The sequence below is a fragment of the Glycine max genome, chromosome 17, assembly GCF_000004515.6.
Source record: "Glycine max cultivar Williams 82 chromosome 17, Glycine_max_v4.0, whole genome shotgun sequence".
Classification (NCBI taxonomy): Eukaryota; Viridiplantae; Streptophyta; class Magnoliopsida; order Fabales; family Fabaceae; genus Glycine; species Glycine max.
In genome coordinates this window covers 2,542,568-2,567,173 of record NC_038253.2, presented here as the reverse complement: position 1 = coordinate 2,567,173, position 24,606 = coordinate 2,542,568, and the positions used below count along the sequence as shown (strand labels likewise).

At 33.7% G+C, this 24,606-nt stretch overlaps 4 protein-coding genes and 2 non-coding genes across 6 annotated transcripts; 3 read left to right on the top strand and 3 right to left on the bottom strand.

The window, feature by feature from the left end:
- Positions 1–2,392: 2,392 nt before the first annotated feature.
- LOC100803765 (transcription factor bHLH148) lies at positions 2,393–3,579 on the bottom strand. The gene has a single exon (XM_003550868.4). The coding sequence runs from the start codon at positions 3,155–3,157 to the stop codon at positions 2,513–2,515; it is 645 nt and encodes a 214-aa protein (XP_003550916.1). The 5' UTR covers positions 3,158–3,579; the 3' UTR covers positions 2,393–2,512.
- Positions 3,580–9,947: 6,368 nt separating this feature from the next.
- LOC102666590 (uncharacterized) lies at positions 9,948–11,165 on the bottom strand. Its single transcript, XM_014769692.2, has 2 exons — positions 10,860–11,165; positions 9,948–10,608 (listed from the first exon to the last, which is right to left on the bottom strand). Exons 1-2 carry the CDS (start codon positions 11,157–11,159, stop codon positions 10,177–10,179), a joined length of 732 nt encoding a protein of 243 aa, XP_014625178.1. The 5' UTR covers positions 11,160–11,165; the 3' UTR covers positions 9,948–10,176.
- Positions 11,166–12,035: 870 nt separating this feature from the next.
- LOC100813006 (DNA replication licensing factor MCM2) lies at positions 12,036–17,602 on the top strand. Its single transcript, XM_006600317.4, has 17 exons — positions 12,036–12,422; positions 12,521–12,702; positions 13,300–13,469; positions 13,566–13,749; positions 13,848–14,067; positions 14,156–14,363; positions 14,547–14,681; positions 14,768–14,959; positions 15,043–15,215; positions 15,315–15,503; positions 15,618–15,734; positions 15,925–16,009; positions 16,087–16,236; positions 16,335–16,460; positions 16,554–16,736; positions 16,947–17,108; positions 17,190–17,602. Exons 1-17 carry the CDS (start codon positions 12,208–12,210, stop codon positions 17,304–17,306), a joined length of 2,808 nt encoding a protein of 935 aa, XP_006600380.1. The 5' UTR covers positions 12,036–12,207; the 3' UTR covers positions 17,307–17,602.
- A 2,392-nt stretch (positions 17,603–19,994) lies between these two features.
- On the bottom strand, positions 19,995–20,978 carry LOC100527230 (putative calcium-binding protein). Its single transcript, NM_001249793.3, has one exon. The coding sequence runs from the start codon at positions 20,870–20,872 to the stop codon at positions 20,402–20,404; it is 471 nt and encodes a 156-aa protein (NP_001236722.2). The 5' UTR covers positions 20,873–20,978; the 3' UTR covers positions 19,995–20,401.
- Positions 20,979–23,196: 2,218 nt separating this feature from the next.
- On the top strand, positions 23,197–23,270 carry LOC113000010 (small nucleolar RNA R66). Its single transcript, XR_003265283.1, has one exon. It is a non-coding gene; the product is annotated as a small nucleolar RNA R66 (small nucleolar RNA).
- A 92-nt stretch (positions 23,271–23,362) lies between these two features.
- Positions 23,363–23,450, top strand: LOC113000027 (small nucleolar RNA snoR118). The gene has a single exon (XR_003265300.1). It is a non-coding gene; the product is annotated as a small nucleolar RNA snoR118 (small nucleolar RNA).
- Positions 23,451–24,606: the final 1,156 nt, after the last annotated feature.

Genomic DNA, 24,606 nt, shown 5'->3' with positions numbered 1-24,606 from the left:
ATTTTATAAAGTTATAAAATTCATATTATACCATAGAAAACTTAATTAAATGATAATTTAATTGAGTTTCGTCGTAAATTAGAAAACTTAATTAAATGACAAATATTTTTTTAAATTATTTAATCGTTAATTAGCTTAATTTATTAAAATATATTTAAAAAATACACGCCTGGGTCGTGCCCGCGTCAGGGGCACTACCAGTCGCGCCCACGCGCTGGGCACTACCAGTCGCGCCCAGCAGCAGGGCGCTACCAGACGCGCCCGCGTCAGGGGCGCTACCCTGCTGCTGTCTCGTGCGCCGCGCTGTGCCACGTGTCGCGTGCTCCATGGAAGCGCCTTCCTGGGGGGCACTTTGTAATAAAAAAACAGACCCCCTAGGTAAATAATTGCAAAACAGCCCCTATTTGGTAAATAAAATGTAAAAGTGACCCTTTTTGGTGTTTTTGCCATTCAATAGCCACATGGGAAGGTATTAAATTCCGGTCTGATAACTTGAAAATTTCGAAATGAATGCTCTACCTGTGTAACCCCCCAAATAAAAAAAAAAGTGACATGCAATTCTTTTCAATCTTTTTTGCGTGGTCCTCTAGTAAATTAACCCAACCCTTCTTTCCCAGCCATTTTATGATTCTAACGAGGGTTGTGGGGTGGTGAGTACTTCTACTGAAAACGATTAAACTGGTGCACTCGTGTGTCTTAACTGGCTCTCAGCCACACAAAGAGAGAAGGGTTCAAAGAAAACGACCTGTTTAGTCCTTCAGAGACCATTGCACCATCTAAAAGGGCATGTGACCCATTAAGCTGAGCATCTCAGATACGCACGCTTGGATTCAAATTCTGTTTCATTTCTCATTTTTCCCCCTTCACACTTGCTTTTATTTTTTAAGGAGGATCCATGGTGTGTTTTTTTTGTCTATACTCATATTTTTTTACGGAAGTTAATTTTATTTGAGTGGAATATATGGAATTATTAAAATCGGGGAGGGAAAAATAAAAGAAAAAAGAAAAAGAGGAGAAGTAGATTATGTCAAAGGTAAGTGGGGTCGTGTAAGGTGTGGGCGACAAGTCACATGGCATGTTTGGCCATTCTGCTGTGTCCAATAAGCATGTTTTTGGCGCTTTCGGGAAAACTTTAGAGAAGTGGAGTTAGCCATTCAGTCCATTCAATTTCCATGACACATTTTACTTTAATTTCTCCCACAGTATCAGAAAACCTTATTGCACTGAGCTCAGCTGAGATAAAGACTAATAAATTCTCACATATCAGCAACCAGATAGACCTTCAAAAGTAGAAGAAAGTTAAAATACCATTACAAGCTTTGTCATTCAATAGTAACCGGAAATAAATAAGCATGTGATGTGAAATATATTTGATATGAATGAATGTTTGTGCTGTATCAACCTTAGGACCCAGTATAGAATGCATCCAAAATACCAACTACTAACTGGAGTTTCAAAATGTACAAGCGAACCCGTAAGACCAATTAAGAAAAGGTTGGCCATGACCTGGAAGAGATTTTCATTTCAGGTCATGGTACTATATATTATTATTCAGATTGAAACAAAGCAACCTAATTAAGTGCACATGTTATTTGTTAATTGCAAACCTACCGACGTACCCTTACAAATTTACAACTCTGATAAGTTTTATTAACCTACTTACCAGTTCAAGTGACACCAACTTACATCGTACACCATAAATTCCTTTCCTCAACAACATTATTATCCCCTGAGAAAAAAGGTGGTTTGTTTTGCAAGCTTCTCGCCTATTATAAAGTATAAACCACCTGCTTATTCATCAATTCGTTACTAATCTATCAACAATTTGGGCAAAGAATGAATTCTCTATCTTTCTTGTTTTTCAAGGATAGTAAATTTGCTAGGTAGAGAAAGAGGTATTTTATTTGAACCCGATTCCTTACCTTTCTGATGGAGAGTCAGGACCTGTAATTAGCCCTTCTCAACTGCAAACTTGTTCTTTTTTCTTAATTTGTATTTGTATTCTTTTCATTATCAAAGAAAGTATGGATTAACGGTACGAAATTGTTAGGATTAGTGGTCTCAGATTTAAATTCTAATTCTAAATATGTATTCTTTATTGTCTGTAATAATCTTTACTTGACTCATCAAAATTACGTCTCACGGAGGAAAGTCACGAACAAAACCAACATTGAACTACGACGACCGAAACTCGTTGGTGAATTGTTGAAGGCAATGTTCACATTCTCACGAACGATTAGTTACTGGAAAGAGAATATATATATATATATATATATATATATATATATATATATATATATATATATATATATATATATATATATATGTATGTATATACTATGCACTTAGTAACATTAAAGGGAAAGAAAGAAAGCTTCTTTGGTTGCAAGGGTGAAAGAAAACGAGGCAAACAATAGTAATATAACAATTAAAAAAATGGACAGACACATGACATGATATGGCATGGCATACATTGTATACATACATAAACGCCTAAAGCCAAAAGTGTGTTCTATGACGAGCTAGGTGGCGCGGAAGTGGAGGCGGCGCCGCCGCCGGAGAGAAGGTTAAAGAGAGCGCTCATGGCTCGAACCTGCATCTCAAGCGCGGGTATGTAATCAATGGCTTCTTCCAAAATAACCGGTAACGGTTCTTTTCGGCAACCGGGAACCAAGCGTCCGAGAAACCTCACTTTTCTCTGCACACCCGGCGAACCCTTCCCCTTCAGCCGGTAAACGCTGACCCGGGGTTTCTTTGACCGGGTTGGGGGTGTTGTAATTGTAACTCTCTGTCGCTTGTGTTTTGTGAACTTGAGCTTGAGCCGGTTGGTGAGGATGGCTCGGCTCCAGCGCGTCCTCCCCTTGGCCGTCACGGCTAGGACTCTGTCGGCGGCGTCGCGCACGGCTTTGCCTCGGCGCGGCGGCGCCGACGACCCGAGGTTAACTCTGGCTAAGGCTTGGCGCAGCTTGGAGGAGTAGATTTGTTGCTGCGCTTGGGATTTCCACTTGGGATTGCTCTGGTCCTCTTGCCGTAGTTGCTGCCTCAGCTGCGCTTTCTTCTTCCTCCGTTTCGCGTCACGTGACCGGTCCGTGTTCGGAACTGGATTTGAGACCATAGACGACGACGACGACGATGATGATGAAGGTGACGATGCCATTTGAAGAATGTTCAATTCTTAAAAATAAGAATTGGAAATTTTGAGATTGATTGGGGGTAGAGAATTAGAGTGAGAGGAAAGCTAATAAAGCTATGAGAGTGGAGGAGAAAGGTGAATGGGTGAGATGTCCCTGGGAGGTGAGGTTGAACTCAAGGGAGAGAGAAACGGTGGACGAGACATATAAAGGGATCACAATCGCCATGGAGAGAGACTGCCAAAGCACGCGTCCTTTTCTTTTTTCATTTAAAGAATAAATTAAAATATTTTATTTTATTTACGTTGTTGGGCCGTAACTTGAGACATTTGTTCAGCTCCCTCCTGGACTGGGTTCAACTTTCGGCACTTGTCTCAACTTGAGCCCAGCCAGCCTGTAAAGCCTATTTTCTCTGATAAAAAAATTAATTAATTAAAATGCCTCTTCTGCTGCAGGTGACGTTTTCTCTCTCTACAAATTATTAGCCTTTCTGTTTCTCATCTCTTATTTAATTTCGGCCAGGAACATAAACAAGTTCTGTCCATGAAATTTAATGGCGAGAAAGCTTTGCTATCTTTCACCGAGGTAAATGTGCCAATGTTTTCTTGTTATGTTTGAGGACATTTTCTAATTTTAAATTGCTTTGCTCGGGAAACTTATTGGTTCTACTTTAATCGTTGGCATTGCACTTTGATACACATAGTGTATCACATAAAAGACTAGAGTATCTATATTACAAGAGTAAATTTTAATCATATAATACAAATAGACTATTAAAATTAAAATTAATTGATTTACTAATTACCAATATAGTTATATTATCAAGACTAATTTTTCTCACCTTCTACATTCTTACTAACTACATGTTTGGAATGTGTCACAAGTTTTAGACATATTGGGATAAAAGTTCATGCCCATCTAATCTGTAGCATGTCTAACTCATTGTTGAAGAAAATAGCATAAATAATCCAGCGAGGTTGAGAGACTCTTGAAGATGGCAAATGTGGTCCATTGAGATTTGAGACATTTTCTGTACAATAGTGATACATATTAAAGAGGGCAAAGGGATTGTATCGAAGGGGTTGGAACTTGGAAGAATTAGAAAATCTTTTTTGAACATGATAAAAATTCCAATCACACAAATTCCAAACATGTTGATAATTTTAGTTTACCCGCACGAGCGAGAGAATTTGTAGTAAACATGCAGTTTTGTCTTCAACGAGTAGTAATTTGTATTGATTTAAGGCTTAAATAAGAATTTAATTCATATAAGTTTGTCGTTCTTGAACCTCTAAGTATATTTCTACACTTTTAATTTAGTCTCTATAATTTATGTATATTCAATTTTGATTTTTGTGAGTTTTCTATTTTTATTTTTAGTCTTTATAAGTTTATATTTTATAATTTGAATCTCTAAAATACAAATTTATAAGTACTAAAAATAAAATCAAAATCTGAAATTGATAAAAATTAAAAAACGTAAACTTATAATAGTAATAATAATAGTTCAAGTTTTTTGTGTAATTATTATAAATTTTTAAGTAAAAACATAAAAGCATTTATAATAATTCCCGTACATATTCAACCAACTACTTAAACTCCTTGTAAAACATCATAAAAACTACCTAAACTTCATTCTTATTGCCTATAATTGATGAAATAAAATATGTGCTTTGTGCAAGATACATTGTTTAATAGCAAGTCTTTGTATATCCCATCTAACCTTGACGTTGCAAGTACACAATGTCAATCAACCCGGTTGCTATCCAAAACCAAAAGGACCAAAACTATTGTTTGACATATTCGAAGAGTTTTCGAGTGCATCGGTTTCATGATAGGTAAGCATTGAGCAACTGGATCCGCATTGGATGGGTGCACGATGTTTATTGACTGAGGGAATAAGGCCCCACAATTCATTTCTTTTCATCCAGTGCAATGATTGTTGGTGGTCATCATCCATTAACATTAACAATAAACAAAAGAGGGGGGGTGCATGTGCTGTGTGGAGTGTTTCTCTGGCAGTTTAATTCCCATCCCCGAATTGTTTTTGTTTTTTTGTTGCGGTTTTGGATTTTTATTCTTTTCTGAGCTTCTGGACAGTCATGCTCCACATTTTCTGAAATGGGTCCCTTCTCTCACGTACAATAGATATTTTATAATTTAATTCTCAATCATTCATTTTTAGCTTATGATAACCAACATGATGCTTGCCACTTTTAAATTTCTTATTTCAGAGCAGGCTTCCCAACATCTTCCTATTCGCTCTCTCTTTCTTTTTCTTTTTCTTTTTTGTAATTTAATTCTCCTATTCACTCTTCTGTTCTGTGATGTCATAATGCTTGTGCAAATTAAAGGGTCGAGTGCTTTGTCCCTACTTCATTGGGTGAGAACTCGGGACTCGAAAGATACCAAAACATAAAGCTACACAATTGGTATAATTACCTATCCTAAGTGAGGGGTGAAAAGTAAGAGCCGATGGAGAAGATAAAAACAAGATCCGAATGCCAATATGATCATGGATGATTTAGTTTATGTTTATAGTAATGCCCATCATAAGCATACTCCTCATTCTCGTTAAAATTATGGTACCATGTGTGTGACAACAGCCAACAGGGGATAATGTTGGATAACTATATTTTGAAAAGCTAAATCACGACAAGGCATTATGAGGAGCCAGCGAGGTTGCCTCCCTTTTGAGACACAATAAGACAGCGACCACCAAAGAGAAGGGATAATAAAAAGAACAAAACAGGGTACTTAGTGCACATCAGCGGTGAAGGGTAATCCAAGATTAACTAGAAATCATTCATGACTACTGTGTATCCTCTGGCCATCTTTGGACTAAGCACCTATCATGACCCACCTTACGAGTCATTAAAAAAATAATATATTTAAGTATAGTAATTACCCTATCTGTTATTTTTGGAGATTATGATATATGATCAAAGTTATATCTTATCTTCAAGAATCATGGAGATAGATTGACATTGGAGATTAATAAAAAAAAAAAAAAAACTATAACTATTGTCGTAGAGACTAGACAGGATACACATACTTGAATGTTTTGGTTAGGTCACCCAAAGAGAAACCTAAACGGGAACAGCTACAGACGCAATAAAATTATGTACCACAATCTGTAAAATAATTAAATAAGTGATTGAGATTTTTGTGTAAAAATTTAAAAACTGATTTAAAAATTATGACCCGCCTAATGAGTGCCTATAAGATCAAATATAATTAAGGTTGGATCTATCCCATCAAATGGATCTGATATTAGATTAAAGTTGTGTATATAATAAGGATACTTGCCATATTATCTTGTTATTTAGGGGTGCACGTAATTGCTTTGGTATGGCTTTTTGAGAATTGAGGTTCATAAGCTAAGGAGGGATATGAATTTGAAAATAGAAAATGTTATGGAGTTAAATGAATTTTTTAGTGATATTGAAGTAAGAAATGGCGAAGATAGCTAGAAACTCTTGGGGGCGTATCTATATCGGTCGTTTGCAACAGTCAAGCCGTTGGCAAATGCATATGTGAATGTCATCAACACGCTAGAAAATCCGGTGGACAGGATCCGGATTCCACTAATGTTGGCATACATGAAACGTCTTGCTATTGACAACCCAGCCGCGCATGCAATCATCGATAGTTAACTATGATAAATTGCATGCAAAACTAATGACATAAAATTTATTGACAAACTAGCTTAGTGTCAATAATTATGCTATACTGTACTGTGTAGCCATCATAAATCTAACATGTATTGTAAGGTAAATTATATCAATAGATGTAGCCATAAAAAAATTATTGACAAACATGTAGTGGTTGTTCTCTCTCATGTATTCCTCGTGTTTGCAAAATTTAATGATCTAAGCAAGTATTTCATATGATCACTCGAACAATTATATCAAAACTTTTTTTTTTTTTTGGTGAGCTAAAAACTTTTACCCTCTGATCAGTAGATTTCACGCAATCTTCATAATTTGGAACCTTTTTTTGTCTCCTGTACGTATATATGCGGAATATTCATATATAGTTTAACATATTTATTTACTAAATGGCAATGCATGAATCACCTAACCCTGAGAGTTGACTTCAATATGGCATCTTTTAATTTCTTGTTTGGTATTAAGGGGGCACCAAGCTCTTCTTGGATTGTGAGAATAGCAACTAATAGAAATATATAATCATGAGCAGAACAAAACAAATAAACAAAAGGAAAGAGCAAGTGGGTAGATTAATTAGATAAGCTTACCTATCAGCCTCAACCAAGTTCCAGAAGATTGGAATAATAACCATCAAGGAACATGGAATAAGCTGGCAATGATGTTCCAGGAAGCTGACCTGTCACGGAAGCCAAATTAGGATCTACCATATGGAGTTGGCCAGTTGGGAATAAGTTTCTTGACAACAATAGAGATGGACACCAACAAAAGCTTGCTAGCTGGGCTGCTAGTGAAAAACTGTCCGTATACATCAAAATTGGACCTACTTTTCTGGGGCCAAACATAGAGTTCTGATATATTAAGAAAACATGATTAGTTGACATAAAAAATAAAAGGAACCGTGTTTTTTCGACCAATAATAACCAAAAAAGGAAAGACTGGTTTAAGACTTTCAGTTTCGTTTGGAATGTCCCAAACCAAAGCACAGATTCACCAACATAAGCATAGAAAGAAAGAAATATTTAATACGGCCTAGTAAGAATCAGAATTTGCATATGACCATAAAAAGAAAAATAATATAGGGAAATGATAATTGGTACGAAGATGTTTTCGCATAAGAAATAAGAATGATGCTTATTGAATTATTGGTTACATTTTCAAAACTAAATTATCGTGTATCCCATCAAATGAAATCATATAAGCGATGAAAAAAACTATATTTTAGTTTCTAAAATAATCTATAATAACTCATTCATCTTCTTAAAAGAAAAGGTGCGTAAGCATTGGGTCAAACATACAACCTCTCACCTTTTTTTTTTTTTCAAAAGCACCACCTGTCATTATTATTTCCTTATCTATCTGCTGATTGAAGTTTGGCAAGTCAATTTTATTTTATTTTTAATAAAAACGTTAAACTATATTTTAGTTTCTACAACACTAATTTATAATTTGATTTTTTTTTCTTTGTAGAAGACTTTCACGGTGTGTTTGATAGACATGAAAGAAATAACATTAAAGAAAATTTTATATTTTTTATAGGCTCAAACTTTTTATAGTCAACTTTAATTCATTTTTTTTTTCATTCTCTAAAACCAAACACACACTCAATTTCATTTTAAAAAGAATTTAGTTTCTATTGTTATCCCTTTATTATTAAAAAAACATGAAATTACTAAATAAAGTACAAAAGTTAATTACAAATATTTTTTCATATCTCTATTGAATATTGATTATCTTCAATACAACTTTTTCAGTACTTTATTATGTGATCTCAATTTATAATATGTATTTTTTTTCTTGTTTAAAAACATTTGTCGTCCCTAGTATTTTTTCATTTTCATCGCTGTAAATTTTTTGCCCTTACAACGTTTTAAATATGCTTTTTTATTATTTAATTTTTTTTACTGTTCAAAGCGCTAAAATGAATAAAAAACACTAGATTGTATGCAAAAAATGTATTTAAGTTTTTTTAAAAAAATTTATTATGTCACAATTCTATTTTTTTTAAGCATGTTACAATTCTATTAAATAATATTGTAACAGCACAATAAAAATTAAATAATTGCATCTATAAACATTTTTAACAAGAAGAATAAACGCCGTTTCTTCCTAATCTTTTGTTGCAGTCACGCTATTAACCTATATATATATATATACACTTTGAGACCTTTGCTTGCTCTTCCGTTGCCATCATGCATGTGATAGTATACCATCAACAAGTATATAGGTTAACCCTTCTTAGAATCAACCGTGACCACTCACCACTGACCACAACCACAACTCTCTTCACCAGAGAATCAATGACTTGCAAAGCCTTTAGAATTCAAACCACAAAAGCAAAACCTCCAGCAATCCCAAAATATAAGTCCCTAGAGACTAGAACTCAGCACAGATCCCTTTTATTTTTATTTTTATTGATAAGAAGCATAGATCAACCTAATAGTAATATCAAGTCGCGCTACCATTTCCCAAGGCGTTGAACACATAATCCCCGAACTTGCAAGTTGCAACTAGCACTCAGCCAAGTCAGTGCAGGCAGAGTGCGTGGCTATAACCAAATTTCATCCATTGCATATCAAACCATCAAGTCCCTGCAACCTAATCACAAGGTCCCTGCGTCAGCCACCAAACCATCACTCACTCACTCTCACTGATCAAGCCTCACATCAGATACATACCAGCTAGGGAGTGGTGATTAAATTAAATCTTTCTCGGTTAATTATACGATGCATAAGAATTTTTTTGCTCAGTATCAAGGTATAAGCGAGCTTTGCCGAGATAATAACTGAATTTAAGATCGCCTTGCATTTTAGTGACGCCTGCGATGCAATGAGCACATTTTCCTTTGAGACAAGACTTTCTTCTAACAGAAATTGCTTATAGCACGCACGAGGGAAACCTATACAGCCTAACTTGACTAACAAAACGTCTGCAGCTTACCACCAGAATCTATGACAGTTTTGGCTTTTATGCTGGGCGATGGCAATTAGCCAATTAGTAGTGAAGTTAGTATAGTATCTTGTATTAACTCCAAGAAAACTGCCCCTATATATGTTATGCCACACAACACAAATCATGTATATATACACGCTTAACTTTACAATATCCGAACCACATGACATGGGCAGGAGGGTATCAGATATAAATCGCCTACTAGAGCAGTAATAAAGCACAACATTCAAATATTTATACATTTACGTCAATTTCGATGAAACTCTACTAGTCCATGGTAATTCAACGTAACTCAAGTGTAAGAAGGACATCATAGTGTCTTAGAGTTTCAGTTTTGAGATATATACTACAAAAGCCACTTAACAAAATATCTAACATCTTTTTCCGCACTCTAAATGCATATCAACCATAATGAAATTAGTAGTTCAAGTCGGCAATGGTCCACGGTAAGGGCAATGAATATCAGAAGTGAAGAAAAATATAGCCAACACTCCAATAAGCCAAGTGCAGAACAACAGCAACACCGTTCGGTTTTTTGCAGACATCAATTGATAAGACCGATCGAAGTCTTCTGGCACAGTATTCGTATAAAGATCTTCTATGATATATTTGGTTATTTCATCCATAAGATTCTTATATTGAGGTGCAGCATTGTGTGAGTTGAAGACCTTAGGTTTTGCATTTGTAAGATCAATAGCAGCAATCTCTGACTCTGTGGAAGGGAACATGGAACTTTCCAATTCATAGGCATACAAACATTTAATGGAAACAATTCCTACTTCATCGATGACCTTTTCAGACGGTATTTTATCAGACGGAAGCAAGGTTTCCTTCAAACCTTCTTCCACCAACGAGATCTGCAACAAATAAAAAAAAACCATTTGAATCGGTTGTGGTTTCCAGTTTCCACAGCACTTTTACTTTACACGGTTTATTTTCTCGGAATCCAAACAGTACATAACACGAGGCATATATTAACCATAAATAATAAAATTGTTCATTTAAGCTCTGCTACTAGTCCGATCTAAGAGTTTTCTTAAATAAGCAATGATGAAGAGCACCTAGAAATTACTTGGAGCTTGAATAGTCAATTCAAATTCAAACTTACAGTAGCGTCTTCACTGCGATTAGCGTATAAAGTGTCGGATATTGTGGAGGAATTCATAGGAACTTCAGAAATGGATTTCAATGCAGCATTCAAACATTTGGTTTGAATCTGGCAAAAGATGAAAGCAACAATAAACATGAAAAATTGAATGTGTAGAAAGCAAAGCCGAAAAAACTGAGTAAGATTTTGCGAAGTGCGTTGTGCCTTATTGAAGTTTGGGGAATCCTGCGATCTGCGATTGCTCTTCTCCGATGAGCGAGCAAGAGCATGGGTCTTGTGAGGCGTTTGAGATTCTTTCATTTGGCGGGAGTTGAATTGAATTTTATTAAGTTCAATTTAATATGGGTCTTGTGAGGCGTTTGAGCAAGAGCATGTCTTTTATGCTTAAACCTTTTTTTTTCTTTTTTTTAAAGTACTATATGACACTAAAAAAAGGTTTTCAATGTAATAAATAATTTTTCTATTACCAATTTAACGAATTCTTTTTCTAAGAGAAAGTTATTTTTTTTGGCCCTTCAACCTATACCTAGTGTATAAAATGTAAAATTTAGTTTTTAATATTTATCGTTGACCGAATTATATACTCAGTAAGCTATAATTTAAAAGATGTAATGAGATTCACATAAAAATTATTTAATAATAAAAAATGTGTTAATATATAAATAAAAAGGTGTTAAATAACATCTTGCTGTAACATATTTTAAAAATAAACTTACTATAAAGGGATCCTATATTAATTGACAATACATCTAGCTGATAATTTCATTCCAATTGCATTATCCCATATATATTACAAAACTTATTACTTTTTTATACATCAAATGTTTCAATTTTTTTATTTTTTTACAAATCTTCTTAATATTTGATATAAAAAATATTACTTAAAAAAACAAATGTATTAAATGCCTTAGAAACATAAAAAATGTAATACTTACCATACAAAATAAGTAAGAAAAATATAAAAAAAGTATACTTATAACAATTTTTTTTAAAGTAATAGTTAAAATTTTAGCGTAAAAATTTCATTATATATATATATATTATAAGTATATTTTTTTTGTAAAGATAAAAATCAATTATTATATTTTTAATCAAACTACATTTTATCCTTTAGCGAACGAAAAATAGCAAGAATATAAGTTTCTGAAGAGTCTAAATCCAAATGCGATCCATAATAATAATGGGCTTTATGCAGAGTGGCCAAGCCAACAAGTGAGAGAATTGGCGCCAAACTTTTCCCGCCAAACGGAGGGCCCCCACAAAAGAGAAAAAATATAGTTGGAAAGAGAAGAGAAAAGAAGGGTGAGAGTTGCAGAAGAGACAGAAAGCCTAGTGTAAGAGAAAGAAAATGGCACCTGAAAACCCTTCAACGCCAGATCCCGAATCGCCAACCTCTCCTTCCGTTGGTTTCAACACCGACCAGCTTCCTCACACCCACACCAGCCATGCCTCCCAAGACGACGAGGCTTCCGTCGATCCCGATATCGTACGAGACGACATTGAAGAACAGCCCGAGGAAGAAGAAGAAGATGGAGAGGATCTTTACAATGACAATTTTTTGGAGTTAGTCTTCTCTTTTTATTTTCTCCCTTTTTTCATCTCTTGGAAAACCCTAATTCATTCTGCACTTACAACTTTTCGCTGCCTGGGTGAATGGACAGTGATTATAAGAGAATGGATGAGGCTGACCAGTTCGAATCGTTCGGGCTGGACGACTCGTTGGAAGACGACAGAGATTTTGATCAGATCATGCAAGATCGAAGGGCTGCGGAGGTTGAACTCGAGGCGCGCGATGGTCGCGCTTCCAATCGTAACAAGCTTCCCCAGCTTCTCCACGACCAGGGTAATGTTTCCATTTTATCTCTTCCCTAATTGTTCTGAATTGGTTGCCCCAAATTGATTATTTATTTTTCATTTGTTGAACTGATTTTTCTTTAAATTGAGTATAGGCAATGGAAGTCCATCGTCCTCGATGGACTGCTAAATTTTTTGTAATGGATGAAAATTGTTTGGCTGCTATACATCAAAGAATTTAATGGTGGAAATTTGATTGTTTGGATGAAATTTGAATTAGATTATAATATATGGGTCTAAAACAATTCTGTATAATGAATTAGTTTGCAACAAACTATTTAATTGATGTGGATACGAGGAAAAATGATTGTATTGCTTGTGAGTTGTGACACAGTGGCAGAAATATTTGATTGATCATGCATTGGTGCATGGCATATATGATGCAAATGAATTTCTAATCATTTATCTATTTAACAAACTTAAAAAAATTTGAGTCATGAAATTTACTTAAAATTATTGGGGGACTAGTACAACTCATTAGGTTTAAATAGAGGAGCTAGAAATGTAAATATAATAAGCCTTGTTAACTATTATTGTTTACAAAGTTTTTGGTGTGGGAAACAAATGGTGTTGATTTCTATTGCAGATACAGATGATGACAATCACAGGTCTTCTAAAAGGGCTCGAGCTGATTTTAGACCTTCTGTAGCAAGTGATGATGACTTTGATGGTATGCAAAGTTCACCTGGAAGGTCACAACGGCACTCAAGAGAGGATATTCTTATGACTGATCAAACGGAGGATGATCGAGATGACGTATTATCTACTTTGTGATTTTTTTTTTCTTTTTAAATATTTTAAAGTTTCGTCATTGATTTTATTTCACAATTAACATGGGTACATGGAATGTAGGATGATTTTGATGATGGATACGAGATGTATCATGTTCAAGGTACACTTAGAGAGTGGGTTACAAGAGATGAAGTGCGCCGCTTCATAGCCAGGAAATTCAAGGACTTCTTACTTACTTATCTTAATCCAAAAAATGAACATCGGGACAAGGAATATGTCTGGCTGATAAATGAGATGGTGTCAGGTAATATAATATATATTCTCTATGATATGTTTGCGTACTTGTGACAGTTAGTGATATCTTTGTTACACCAGCTTACTCTTTTTGTTTTTAAATGCCAGCTAGTAAGTGCAGTTTGGAGATAGATTACAAACAATTTATCTATGTTCATCCCAACATTGCCATTTGGCTAGCTGATGCCCCTCAATCTGTCTTAGAAGTAATGGAAGATGTTACGAAAAATGTTGTCTTTGAATTACATCCAAATTACAGGAATATACACCAAAAGATTTATGTGCGCATAACCAACTTGCCAGTTTATGATCAGATTCGAAATATAAGGTAGATAAAAAAACATAACTGATGTGTTACTCCATTCTCCTTCCCTTTCCATTGGATGAAAAACTTAAAATTGGCTTCTTTGGAGCAGGCAGATCCACTTGAATACAATGATCCGAATTGGGGGAGTAGTAACCAGACGTTCTGGAGTTTTCCCCCAGTTGCAGCAGGTGAAGTATGACTGTAACAAATGCGGGGCAATTTTGGGGCCTTTTTTTCAGAATTCATATTCAGAGGTGAAAGTGGGATCCTGTCCTGAGTGTCAATCAAAAGGACCGTTCACTGTCAATATTGAACAGGTACAAAGTTTTCGAACCCTTTTGGATGCACATATTCTGCTGAGTGCTGATCGTCATTTCAACTAGGTCAAATGATTACAAAAGACATTTGCATTGAGATGTTGCAAAATAAGTTGATCATCATTATTTTAAAAGACTAAAAGGTAAATAAACTCATTTTCTTTCTTTCTATGCTCCTTGTAGACAATTTATAGGAATTTTCAGAAGCTTACCCTCCAAGAGAGTCCAGGGATAGTTCCTGCAGGTCGACTTCCAAGATACAAGGAAGTGATACTATTAAATGATCTGATTGATTGTGCACGCCCTGGAGAAGAAATTGTATCATCTTTTACTTTGACTCATCAATTTTTTGGCCGGCCCTTAGTTGTTATATAATGACCTTCTTAATCATTTTCTTATTTCAGGAGGTCACAGGTGTTTATACCAATAATTTTGACTTATCCTTAAACACAAAAAATGGGTTTCCAGTGTTTGCCACTGTTGTTGAGGCAAATTATGTTACGAAAAAGCAAGACCTTTTTTCTGCCTACAAACTTACACAGGAAGACATAGAAGAGATTGAAAATTTGGCTAAAGACCCTCGAATTGGAGAAAGGGTGTGTTCCTTGGAATTTTTATTGGTATTTCTTTCAATTTGATTATTGTTCTGTAATGTAATGTGCTATGGATTAAATTTCAGATTGTTAAGTCTATTGCTCCATCAATCTATGGTCATGATGACATAAAAACTGCAATAGCTTTAGCTATGTTTGGAGGTCAAGAAAAAAACGTGGAAGGAAAGCACCGCCTGCGGGGAGACATAAATGTTCTTCTTCTGGGTGATCCAGGGACAGCGAAGTCTCAGTTTCTCAAGTATAATTTTCTAGATTTTATTTTGTAGATATCTTTTTACTAGTGATCAATAAATTAACAAATCTATAAATTAACAAATATTTCAAAATCTACTGCAAGGTATGTTGAGAAAACTGGACAGAGAGCTGTATACACTACTGGTAAAGGGGCTTCTGCCGTGGGTCTTACAGCTGCCGTTCATAAGGATCCAGTCACAAGGGAGTGGACTCTTGAAGGGGGAGCACTTGTTCTAGCTGACAAAGGAATTTGTCTTATTGATGAGTTTGACAAGATGAATGATCAGGATAGGTAAGAAAATCAATCTTGTAATTATTTGAATTTTCCTAATTACATTGTTAAACTACACCTTCACATGATATACAAAAACTATCCTTGACCATTAATTTATATTTTTGTTACCAGGGTGAGTATCCATGAAGCCATGGAGCAGCAGAGTATAAGCATATCAAAAGCTGGAATTGTTACATCTCTTCAGGCACGCTGCTCTGTTATTGCTGCTGCAAATCCTGTTGGAGGAAGGTAAGCAAATATGCAAGGTTGCATGTATCTGGAATCTGGCTGCAAGTTGGCATTGTTCATCAGTGTCCCAGCTAAGATTTCAACTGTCATACACATTGAAAGATATTACCATGAGTATTGATATATGGTTTTGATCCTTTTTTCAAGCATTTAAGCTTTACTCTTAAATTAACTTTTCTTTGACTTGCAGATATGATTCCTCAAAAACATTCTCTCAAAATGTTGAATTGACAGATCCAATTATTTCTCGTTTTGATATCCTCTGTGTTGTGAAGGTTATATTTATATTCATTGCTTCTTTGTTTACCTCTTCATTTGAATATATTTATTGAGGGAGTTCTTTATTTTACAGGATGTTGTTGATCCAGTCACTGATGAAATGCTTGCAACGTTTGTCGTTGACAGTCACTTCAAGTCACAACCCAAGGGTGCCAAGCAAGATGATAAGTCCTTTAGTGAGTTCCAAGATATCCATGCATCTGCCATGCCAGCTGATCCAGAGGTCCTTGCTAAGATCCTGCTATTGTTAATGACCTTTACGGAAACTTAGGTTATGTCTTCTGTGTTTTGACTCTTGAGAGTTTTTTGGCTTTTTTGCAGATACTTCCTCAACAGCTACTGAAGAAGTACATTACATATGCCAAGTTGAATATTTTTCCAAGGTTACAAGATGCTGATATGGATAAACTGTCACATGTCTATGCCGAACTGCGGAGGGAATCTTCAGTAATACCCTGTCATAACTTTTTTTACCAAACTAGATTGTAGTTATTGTTTGTATTGAATTCACTAACAAGCTGCTCTAATTTCCTTGTATAGCACGGACAAGGAGTCCCTATTGCTGTAAGGCACATTGAATCAATGATAAGGATGTCTGAAGCACATGCGAGAATGCATCTCAGGCAACATGTTACACAAGAGGATGTAGACATGGCAATTCGTGTTCTACTTGAATCATTCATTTCAACTCAAAAATTTGGGGTGCAGAAGGCTCTTCAGAAGGTATATAAAATATTCTGAATTTGCCACAATTCTGTTAAATGCTGATATTCCATGGCATCATATTTTGTTACAAATTATTTTTATTTTGAATTTTTTTTTTGTATACATACTACCATTTTGCTATTGTGATTCCCTTTAAAATTAGTGGAATTGGTACTGGAAAAATATGCCCTCGGGTCCTTTTCCTAAACAGTGTGCTTGCTGTTGCAGAGCTTTAGAAAGTATATGACTTTCAAAAAGGACTACAATGAACTGCTCCTTTATATTCTTCGCGAGCTTGTAAAGAATGCTCTGCATTTTGAAGAAATTGTCACCGGATCTGCTTCTGGTCTAACTCACATAGATGTCAAAGTAGATGATCTCTACCACAAGGTAATAGCATTTCTCCTTGTGTTTTTTTCCAACCGAGATAATACATTATTTGACCCTCTGAGTTTGTTTGATATTCTGCAGGCTCAAGAGCATGATATTTATGATCTGAAACCATTCTTCAATAGCAGCCACTTTTCAAGGGCCAATTTTGTATTGGATGAAGAACGGAGAGTGATCAGACATCACCTTACCAGATGAGAGTAGACAGTATCTGGGTTTTATCATCCGTCAGTTTAGGTTGAATATTTGATGTTTAAGGTTTTAACCATCGACTCCAGCAGTTACTTATGCTGCTAAATGTAGGTATCTCTTTTGAGTTTTATTGCATATATTTTATCTGTATTTAAAAGTATTCCTTCAATCCCACACAAAAAACAAGAAGTATTCCTTCAATGCTTTGAATATTTCTCATTAGTTAGGTTAAATTACTGCTGATACGGCCTTGACTTCACAACAAATATGCAATTTGAATTGATCTCATTCATTTGGAGCAACTTGTATTTTCCTTTTCCGAGATGTTTTTTACTTCACTATTTGTTAGTACAAAGTATTTTCAATTTTGTCTATAGCTAATTTTCTTCGGACAATGTTTTTTGAGACATGTTTGAAGTATTCTCATTCTTTTTAATATTAAAATATACACTTTTCTTAATAGGTGAATTATGTAAATGAACTTTTTAGAAGTTTTTTTGTGATTCTTGACATGAATAATATTTAGTAGTGTTATTTATTGTGTGTTTAGAAGATAAAATATTAAATTTTAGGGTTGATGAGGGTTATTTAGAATTTTATTGTCTTTTAAAATGTTAAAATCAATAATTTTATATACTTCTAAGAAAATATTATTAGGGACACTCGCTGATAAGTTAAATGATTGAAGTCATACTTTTGTTGATATGACACTCAATGGAATATGAATTTAATATGCTTTTTTTTCTACTTTACAACTTATCTTTATAAATTTATTTTTTAAACAGTATTAAATTGATATTAGTTGTTTGTACCAAAATAAAAGCCTTTTTAAATTAAATATAAGATTTTTAAAGCATTATTTATTATGATAATAAATTTTAAAAACTTTTTAAGTTTGAAAGTATCAAATACCTATGTATATTTACTTTCTATTTTAACACCAAAAATTTATTTAAATAGTTAATATAAAATGTTTTTTCATATCGAAGCGGACGATATTTTTTCAGGAATTAATGTGAGTCGGAAACTATATATATAATACATGAGATTGTTGTTCGTTCTAACCCATGAGTTATAGATTTTGTTTGAGATCTATAAAATTTAACAAGTATAAAAATTGTTACGTTTAATTCTACATTCTTTTTATATTATTATAATTTTTAATGTATTTATTTTTTATTTTTTATAAATATATGTTTGACATTTTAATTATTTTTTTTGCATGTCATATCATTATACATATCATTTGACACATTAATATTTATATTTTCTATCACATACATTGACATCTCATCGTATCACATTGTTATTTATTAATCTCACATTAATAAAATTATTATTATATTTTTAGTGGAAGATTGACCAAGAATCAAAATTATACAATTACAATATTTTGAGTGATTAAAATTGTTCAATAAGAGAATCAAAATTATGATTGCAATAATTAAGGGATAAAAAATGTATTTAAATGTTTTTTTAATATAGAAAGGCCACAAGACATTTATAAAGAAATAATTTATTTAGATGTGTGATTATTTCAGCTTAATTCAACTCAAACATTGTCTTCGGTGAAAAATACTACCAAAAACAAAAACATTAAATTTTAAAATCAAGATTGTTTTTTCGACAAACAAAACAAGAAATTAAAACATTTTATTTTTAAAATAAAACTTAAAAGTAAATTATTTCTTTATAAGATAAGTTTAAATTTAGCATATAAAATTAAACAACATCTGGTGCATCTAGTTCCTAGTGTAATCATAACAATTTTTAGCAATTGAATTCTCCTAGAGGAAAGATAATACATGGAATCAGGCAAAACCCTTCTTCAAATCCCAATCCTGACTCCCCAACCTCTTCTGCTGGTTTCAACACCACCCATGCCTCCCAAGACGACGAGGCTTCCGTCGATCACCATATCATACACTATCAAAAAGACCAACCTGACGAGGAAGAATATGGAGACCAACCTGCTGGTTTCAACATGGAATTCTCTTTTTTGTACATACTTAAATATAACAAAACTATTTTTGTTTTCTAGTGAAATATAATAAGACTCTAAATGTAGACATGTCTTTCAAATGAAAATTTAAATCTTAAACCTATAAGTAATTTAAAACATTTAATACAACTATTTGATTTTTTTATATGATGTGCTCGCAAAGACAATATGTACCATGTAACATCAACAATATCAATATTACTGATAATGAGTTGTACAAAGCTTTTATTTGATAAAAAGAAAATGAAAATATACACCAAATCGTTTATGCATGCGTGTCGTGTTTTTTTTTTTTTGCACAGCAAAAAAGTTTTTATATTAATATTAAATAGCATGAAATACCACAAGGAGTGACTAAATAGCTTTTGACGTTTATTGCCAATACCAACAATGGCGCTTTGTATTACATGGTATTGTCGATATTCTATCAAAACACTAGACGCGGTACTACAACAATTCTCATTCACAAAGAAATTGTGGTGATGAGCAAATTTTAGAATGTGACATACATCGTACCACTCATAAACCATAATACTAACAAACAACCAGGGTAAATAAATACAATAAATTTTGAATTCTAAATTAAACACTGTTGCAATTTAGAAATATAAAACTTAAAAAACGAGCTTATTTTATTCGTTTATTTATAGTCATTTGACTTGATTATCTGTTCTTTGTGAAAAATTAAATATTTAGTAATTAATATTTGATAGTTCCCCAAAAATACTTGCACTAATTTGCCAATAAATCTCACGAGCCAAGCCAAACAAAAATAAATGGTCCCTTACTCCATATTTGGACAAACAAACATTGGAATATGAACGACCATTTTGGCATGGCTCACTACAACCCTTGTTTTTTTTTTAGAATTACTCACCATTTTTTGGTGTATGCATAAAAAGAATCTAGACAGAGAAATAATGAGATAGAAGAAATTGTGAACGTAAGAATATAAGAACGGGTGGTATTTGATTACACCGGTGGTTTGTTTTGGATTCAATTAATCACTGTAATTTCTCAAACTTGGACAAAGTACAAAACCCAACACTTGTTTAATTAATGTAACGAAACGCGCGCAGCCAATACCCGAGAGGTTTAATTAATTAGCGGGGGAACAATCAAGCGCCAATATACGAAGCAAACCATCGAACGTAACGCCGCCGTTTTGGTCGCCGCCGCCGAATCGGATCATGGCGTTGATGTCGTTGTCGGTGGCCGGAAAACCAGCGCAGGCCATGTAAGTCTTCAGATCATGGTGGCTGAGCTTGCCGTCGCCGTCCTTGTCCATGACCCTGAACACGTCCTCCATGGCCCCACAGTACCCCACGGGCTTTCTCTCCGCCGAGACCACGCGCTCGAACTCCTCGTACTCCACGAACCCGTCCTTATTGGTGTCAGCCACTGTCATCATTGCCCCGATCACGTCATCTCCTCCGCCGCCGACTCCGGCGTAGAAGGCGCGGAGGTCGTCGCGGCTGATTTTGCCGTCGCGGTCGGCATCGAGGACGTCGAATGCCGGTCGGAAATCGGAGACGGAGGAAGGGAGGAGGGTGCGACCGGAAGGGCACATTTGGAATGATTGTAGGAACAGCGTGTTTGCGATGTGTGTTGAGAGGAAAAGAAATGCGTGTGTGTCTTAAATAGAGGATTTAGAGCCCATGATATTCGGAGGCTTGGGCAGCAAGGCCTTGGACCTTTCGCTCTGCTTTCGGCCACTCGCTTACGCTTCGTTACGTATGCGATGACATCATTGCCTTTTTGTTTCCTTTTCATTTATCACATGCATCATCCTTTATAGAAGCCTCTCAGATTTTATAATTCAACTTTTATTATTTTTTAAAAATTATCACTCAAATTTTTAGTTTTTAATATTTTATTACTATTAATGATAAAAAAAACAACGTCGCTTTATTATCAATGTGATGATAAAAAGCATAAAATTATAAAATTTTGATGTTAAAATTCATAAATTATTAAAAGTTGGATGGTAAAATTTTTGAAAAAATATTTTGACGGTAAAATCTAAAAAATAATGAAATTTAAATAATAAAATTTGCAAGATAAAACTATAGTAACAAAATTTGCAAAATAATAAAAATTAAATGATATATATATATATAGGAAGAGAAATCTAAAACCTAAGGAAGGAAAGATTTAACACCAATATGGCGTGATAAATAAAGAAAGGATAAAATCTATTTCTAGTGTCTAAAAAAACAAATTAAACCATATATCTGTTACGTTTGATTCATATATATTAGAAAAATGAAAGTGTGAAAAACCATTGTTTTATTCCTATTGTGATTTTAAACTAAAATATTAATTTCTACTATATTTATTTTTATAACTTCACTTTAAGCTTCTTATTTTCATTTGATGTTTCGTTTCTCAATGATGATGATATTAGCAATAATTGTCAGAGACGATTGTGGCCGTTTAATTTTCGAAACCGCCCGACTTGACTTATGAGTGAGTTGTGCGTCGACTTCATTTGTGGAATTGGGAACACGCGGTGAGTCTAGCACGTTATAAGGTCTCTGTCCTTTGGTGCTTTATAGTTTTTTCTCTTTTTGGTCCGTTCTTTTTTAATTTTGTATAATTGAGATAAATTTGCATACTAAATAATTAATAGTATATTTAGCGTTATCAATAGTTATTATACTCCGATTATTCAATCATAAATTATTATACACAATAAATTTATTATTTTTTGATATAACTATACTGTATAAAAATTATCTATTCTACATACTGTAGCTATTAATGTCTTAATAGATATTGATAGGTCATAAAATTTTGATTTTTAGCTAAATAACTTTACAGGATGTTTTTATATCAATTTTTTTATGATTTAAGATGTTTAAATAATAACTTTTTGGTTTCTCCTAAATGTTCTCTTTCAAATGTAATATTATTTGAAAGTTTGATTTTTATTCTTAGATTAGATATATCATTCAACTTATTCATTTGGAGATTAATTTTATTTGTGACGTGTTATTGTCCTGAGTTTTAGAGAATTTTACATGTGAAGGTAACAAGACCTATTTATGTCATTTGGGTTGTTTGAAAGCTTAATATTATATAACTTATTCTAATGTTCAATTTTTATTTGTAATAATGTCATCTTTAAAATACTACGAGTAATTTATTAACTAAAATCTAAGTTATGCAATGGACTAATAAATAAATTATTAATTTATGGGGAAAAATTCAATGAGCCGGCCAAAGCTTGATTGGTTTTTTATTTTTTTAAAACGTATAAAATATTTTGATTCTGTTTTAAGTATAAAAAAATATCTCTAAATTCAATGGGCTAATTAACAATTTACAAAGTTATGGAGTCCAGTCCAATAGGGCGACTAGTTGAAAGTTCATCTCAAAGTTCATAGGACGAAAGGGCTTTTCGACCTAAGAGAAAAAAAGAACGAAGGGTCAAAGTCGTAATTAAAAGAATAAGGGAGGTTCTTTAGTCTTTTCACAAAAATAAAAACCCTATTTCAAATACGACCATTATATAACTCAGAGGCTCTCCTTCTTCACACAAACACAAAGGGTTACAGAAAACCCTATTCCTCTGTAAGTTTCATCCATTCTACCAACGGCGTAGCTTTAGTTGTTTCAATTTTCTTTATTTAATGTTCATTTGCCTCTTGAGATGCCTTTGATTCACCGGCCATGTATTATGGGTTATCTCCTAATCAATGATAAAAAGAGGCATAGATTTTTCGCAGGAATGTTGAGTCACTTCGCCTTCGTCTGTTTTCTCCAGGCGCAGTGAATGATTAAACTGCTAAATTAACTTTTTCATTTTTTAATCTTCAAAACTTTCGATTTTTAATTTAAATACTTTTTCTATTGCTTCAGTGTATTTTTCTTCTTTTTAGACTTGTGGGATCCTATGATGGCATGATATCTTTGAGACCTGATTGTCTAATTTGATGACAACTATAAGCATAATCGCTGAGGATCTAACCAAACCTTAGTAATTTATCCTTTTTTTTTTGTCTGGTAGTTTATGTAACATTGTAATTTGGGAGAAAGAGGGTAAAGGAAAATAGATCTGAATGATGAAATAAGCACTGGGCTCTGAGCAGGTAAAACTGCTATATGTGAAGCACAATGCTAGCCTAGATAGCTATCTCTGACTATTTCTTCTTTCTCCTAAAGATTATTTTGTGGTAAAATCTGATTTCGAGCCATGAATGAGTTCCATTAGGCAATTGAATATGGAATTTCTTTGGGTTTTTATTAAGTTTTATGGCCGGATTAAACGAGTTTGTGACATTAACATTCGTAATTTTTGTTACATTATTCGTTTTGTATATTCTTTATTGAAAAAGAAGCATTTGATTAAGTGTAGGGTTAAAAACACATTTAATTTGATTTTTTTGTCTTTTTTATTATTGATTAAAGTTTGCTAAAAATTATATAATTGAAGGTGATTCATTAAATAAATAAAAGAACCTACAAGTTTACTCTTGTGAAAAAAATGTGTAGAAAATCATGTTAGAAGAATAAGCATTCTGCAGATTTGTCATAATTTAGCATTTTTTTTCTTTTGAAACATTCCAATACCTTTCTTTCAAATCATTACCTAAAGAGGTAAAATAATGATTGAAACAACTGTGAACAAATTGTTCCTAATGGCTAAAAGAGGCAAGACAAAGTCATCTAATACAGTTTTGTGGATGAATAAAATTGATAAGGAACTTGACCATGGCAGAAGTATTTGTAAGCAAAGTATTTCATCTTGAAATTAGCAAATGTAAGTTGTGTGAGGATCTTTAGAGACCAAAATCGAGTTAAACTTTTGGAGCCAATTTCGGTTCTTGAAGATGCATAAAGATTGAGTAGTTGATGTGAAAAGATGAAGCGGAATGGAAATTTTTTTTAAAAATGAGAGAAAAATTGAGGGGAGAATGTGTTCATTGGGCAACCGTGGAAGAAAAACTTGATCTACACGATATTATTTCAGACACTCAATTGCCATAATTAAATTTAAGGGTTTAAAATCTCAGTAATACCTGAAAGATTAAAAATACAATTAAACCTGAAAAATATGGCTCACATTTTGAGAATGGGGGAGATATGTCAAATGAAGTATAAACCAAGTTATTTATTGACAGGCTTGTATACAAAGTGATTTAGATCACCGGACTATCAACAAAATAACTCATTCTCCAATTACTTTTATATAGATCTTGTAGTGCTGTTTCGCTATAGCAAAGAAGAAAAAAAAAGGAAACAAGGAGAGAAAATGAAGAAATGAAGCAAAGATTATAGAAAAATAAAGAAATGGGAGAG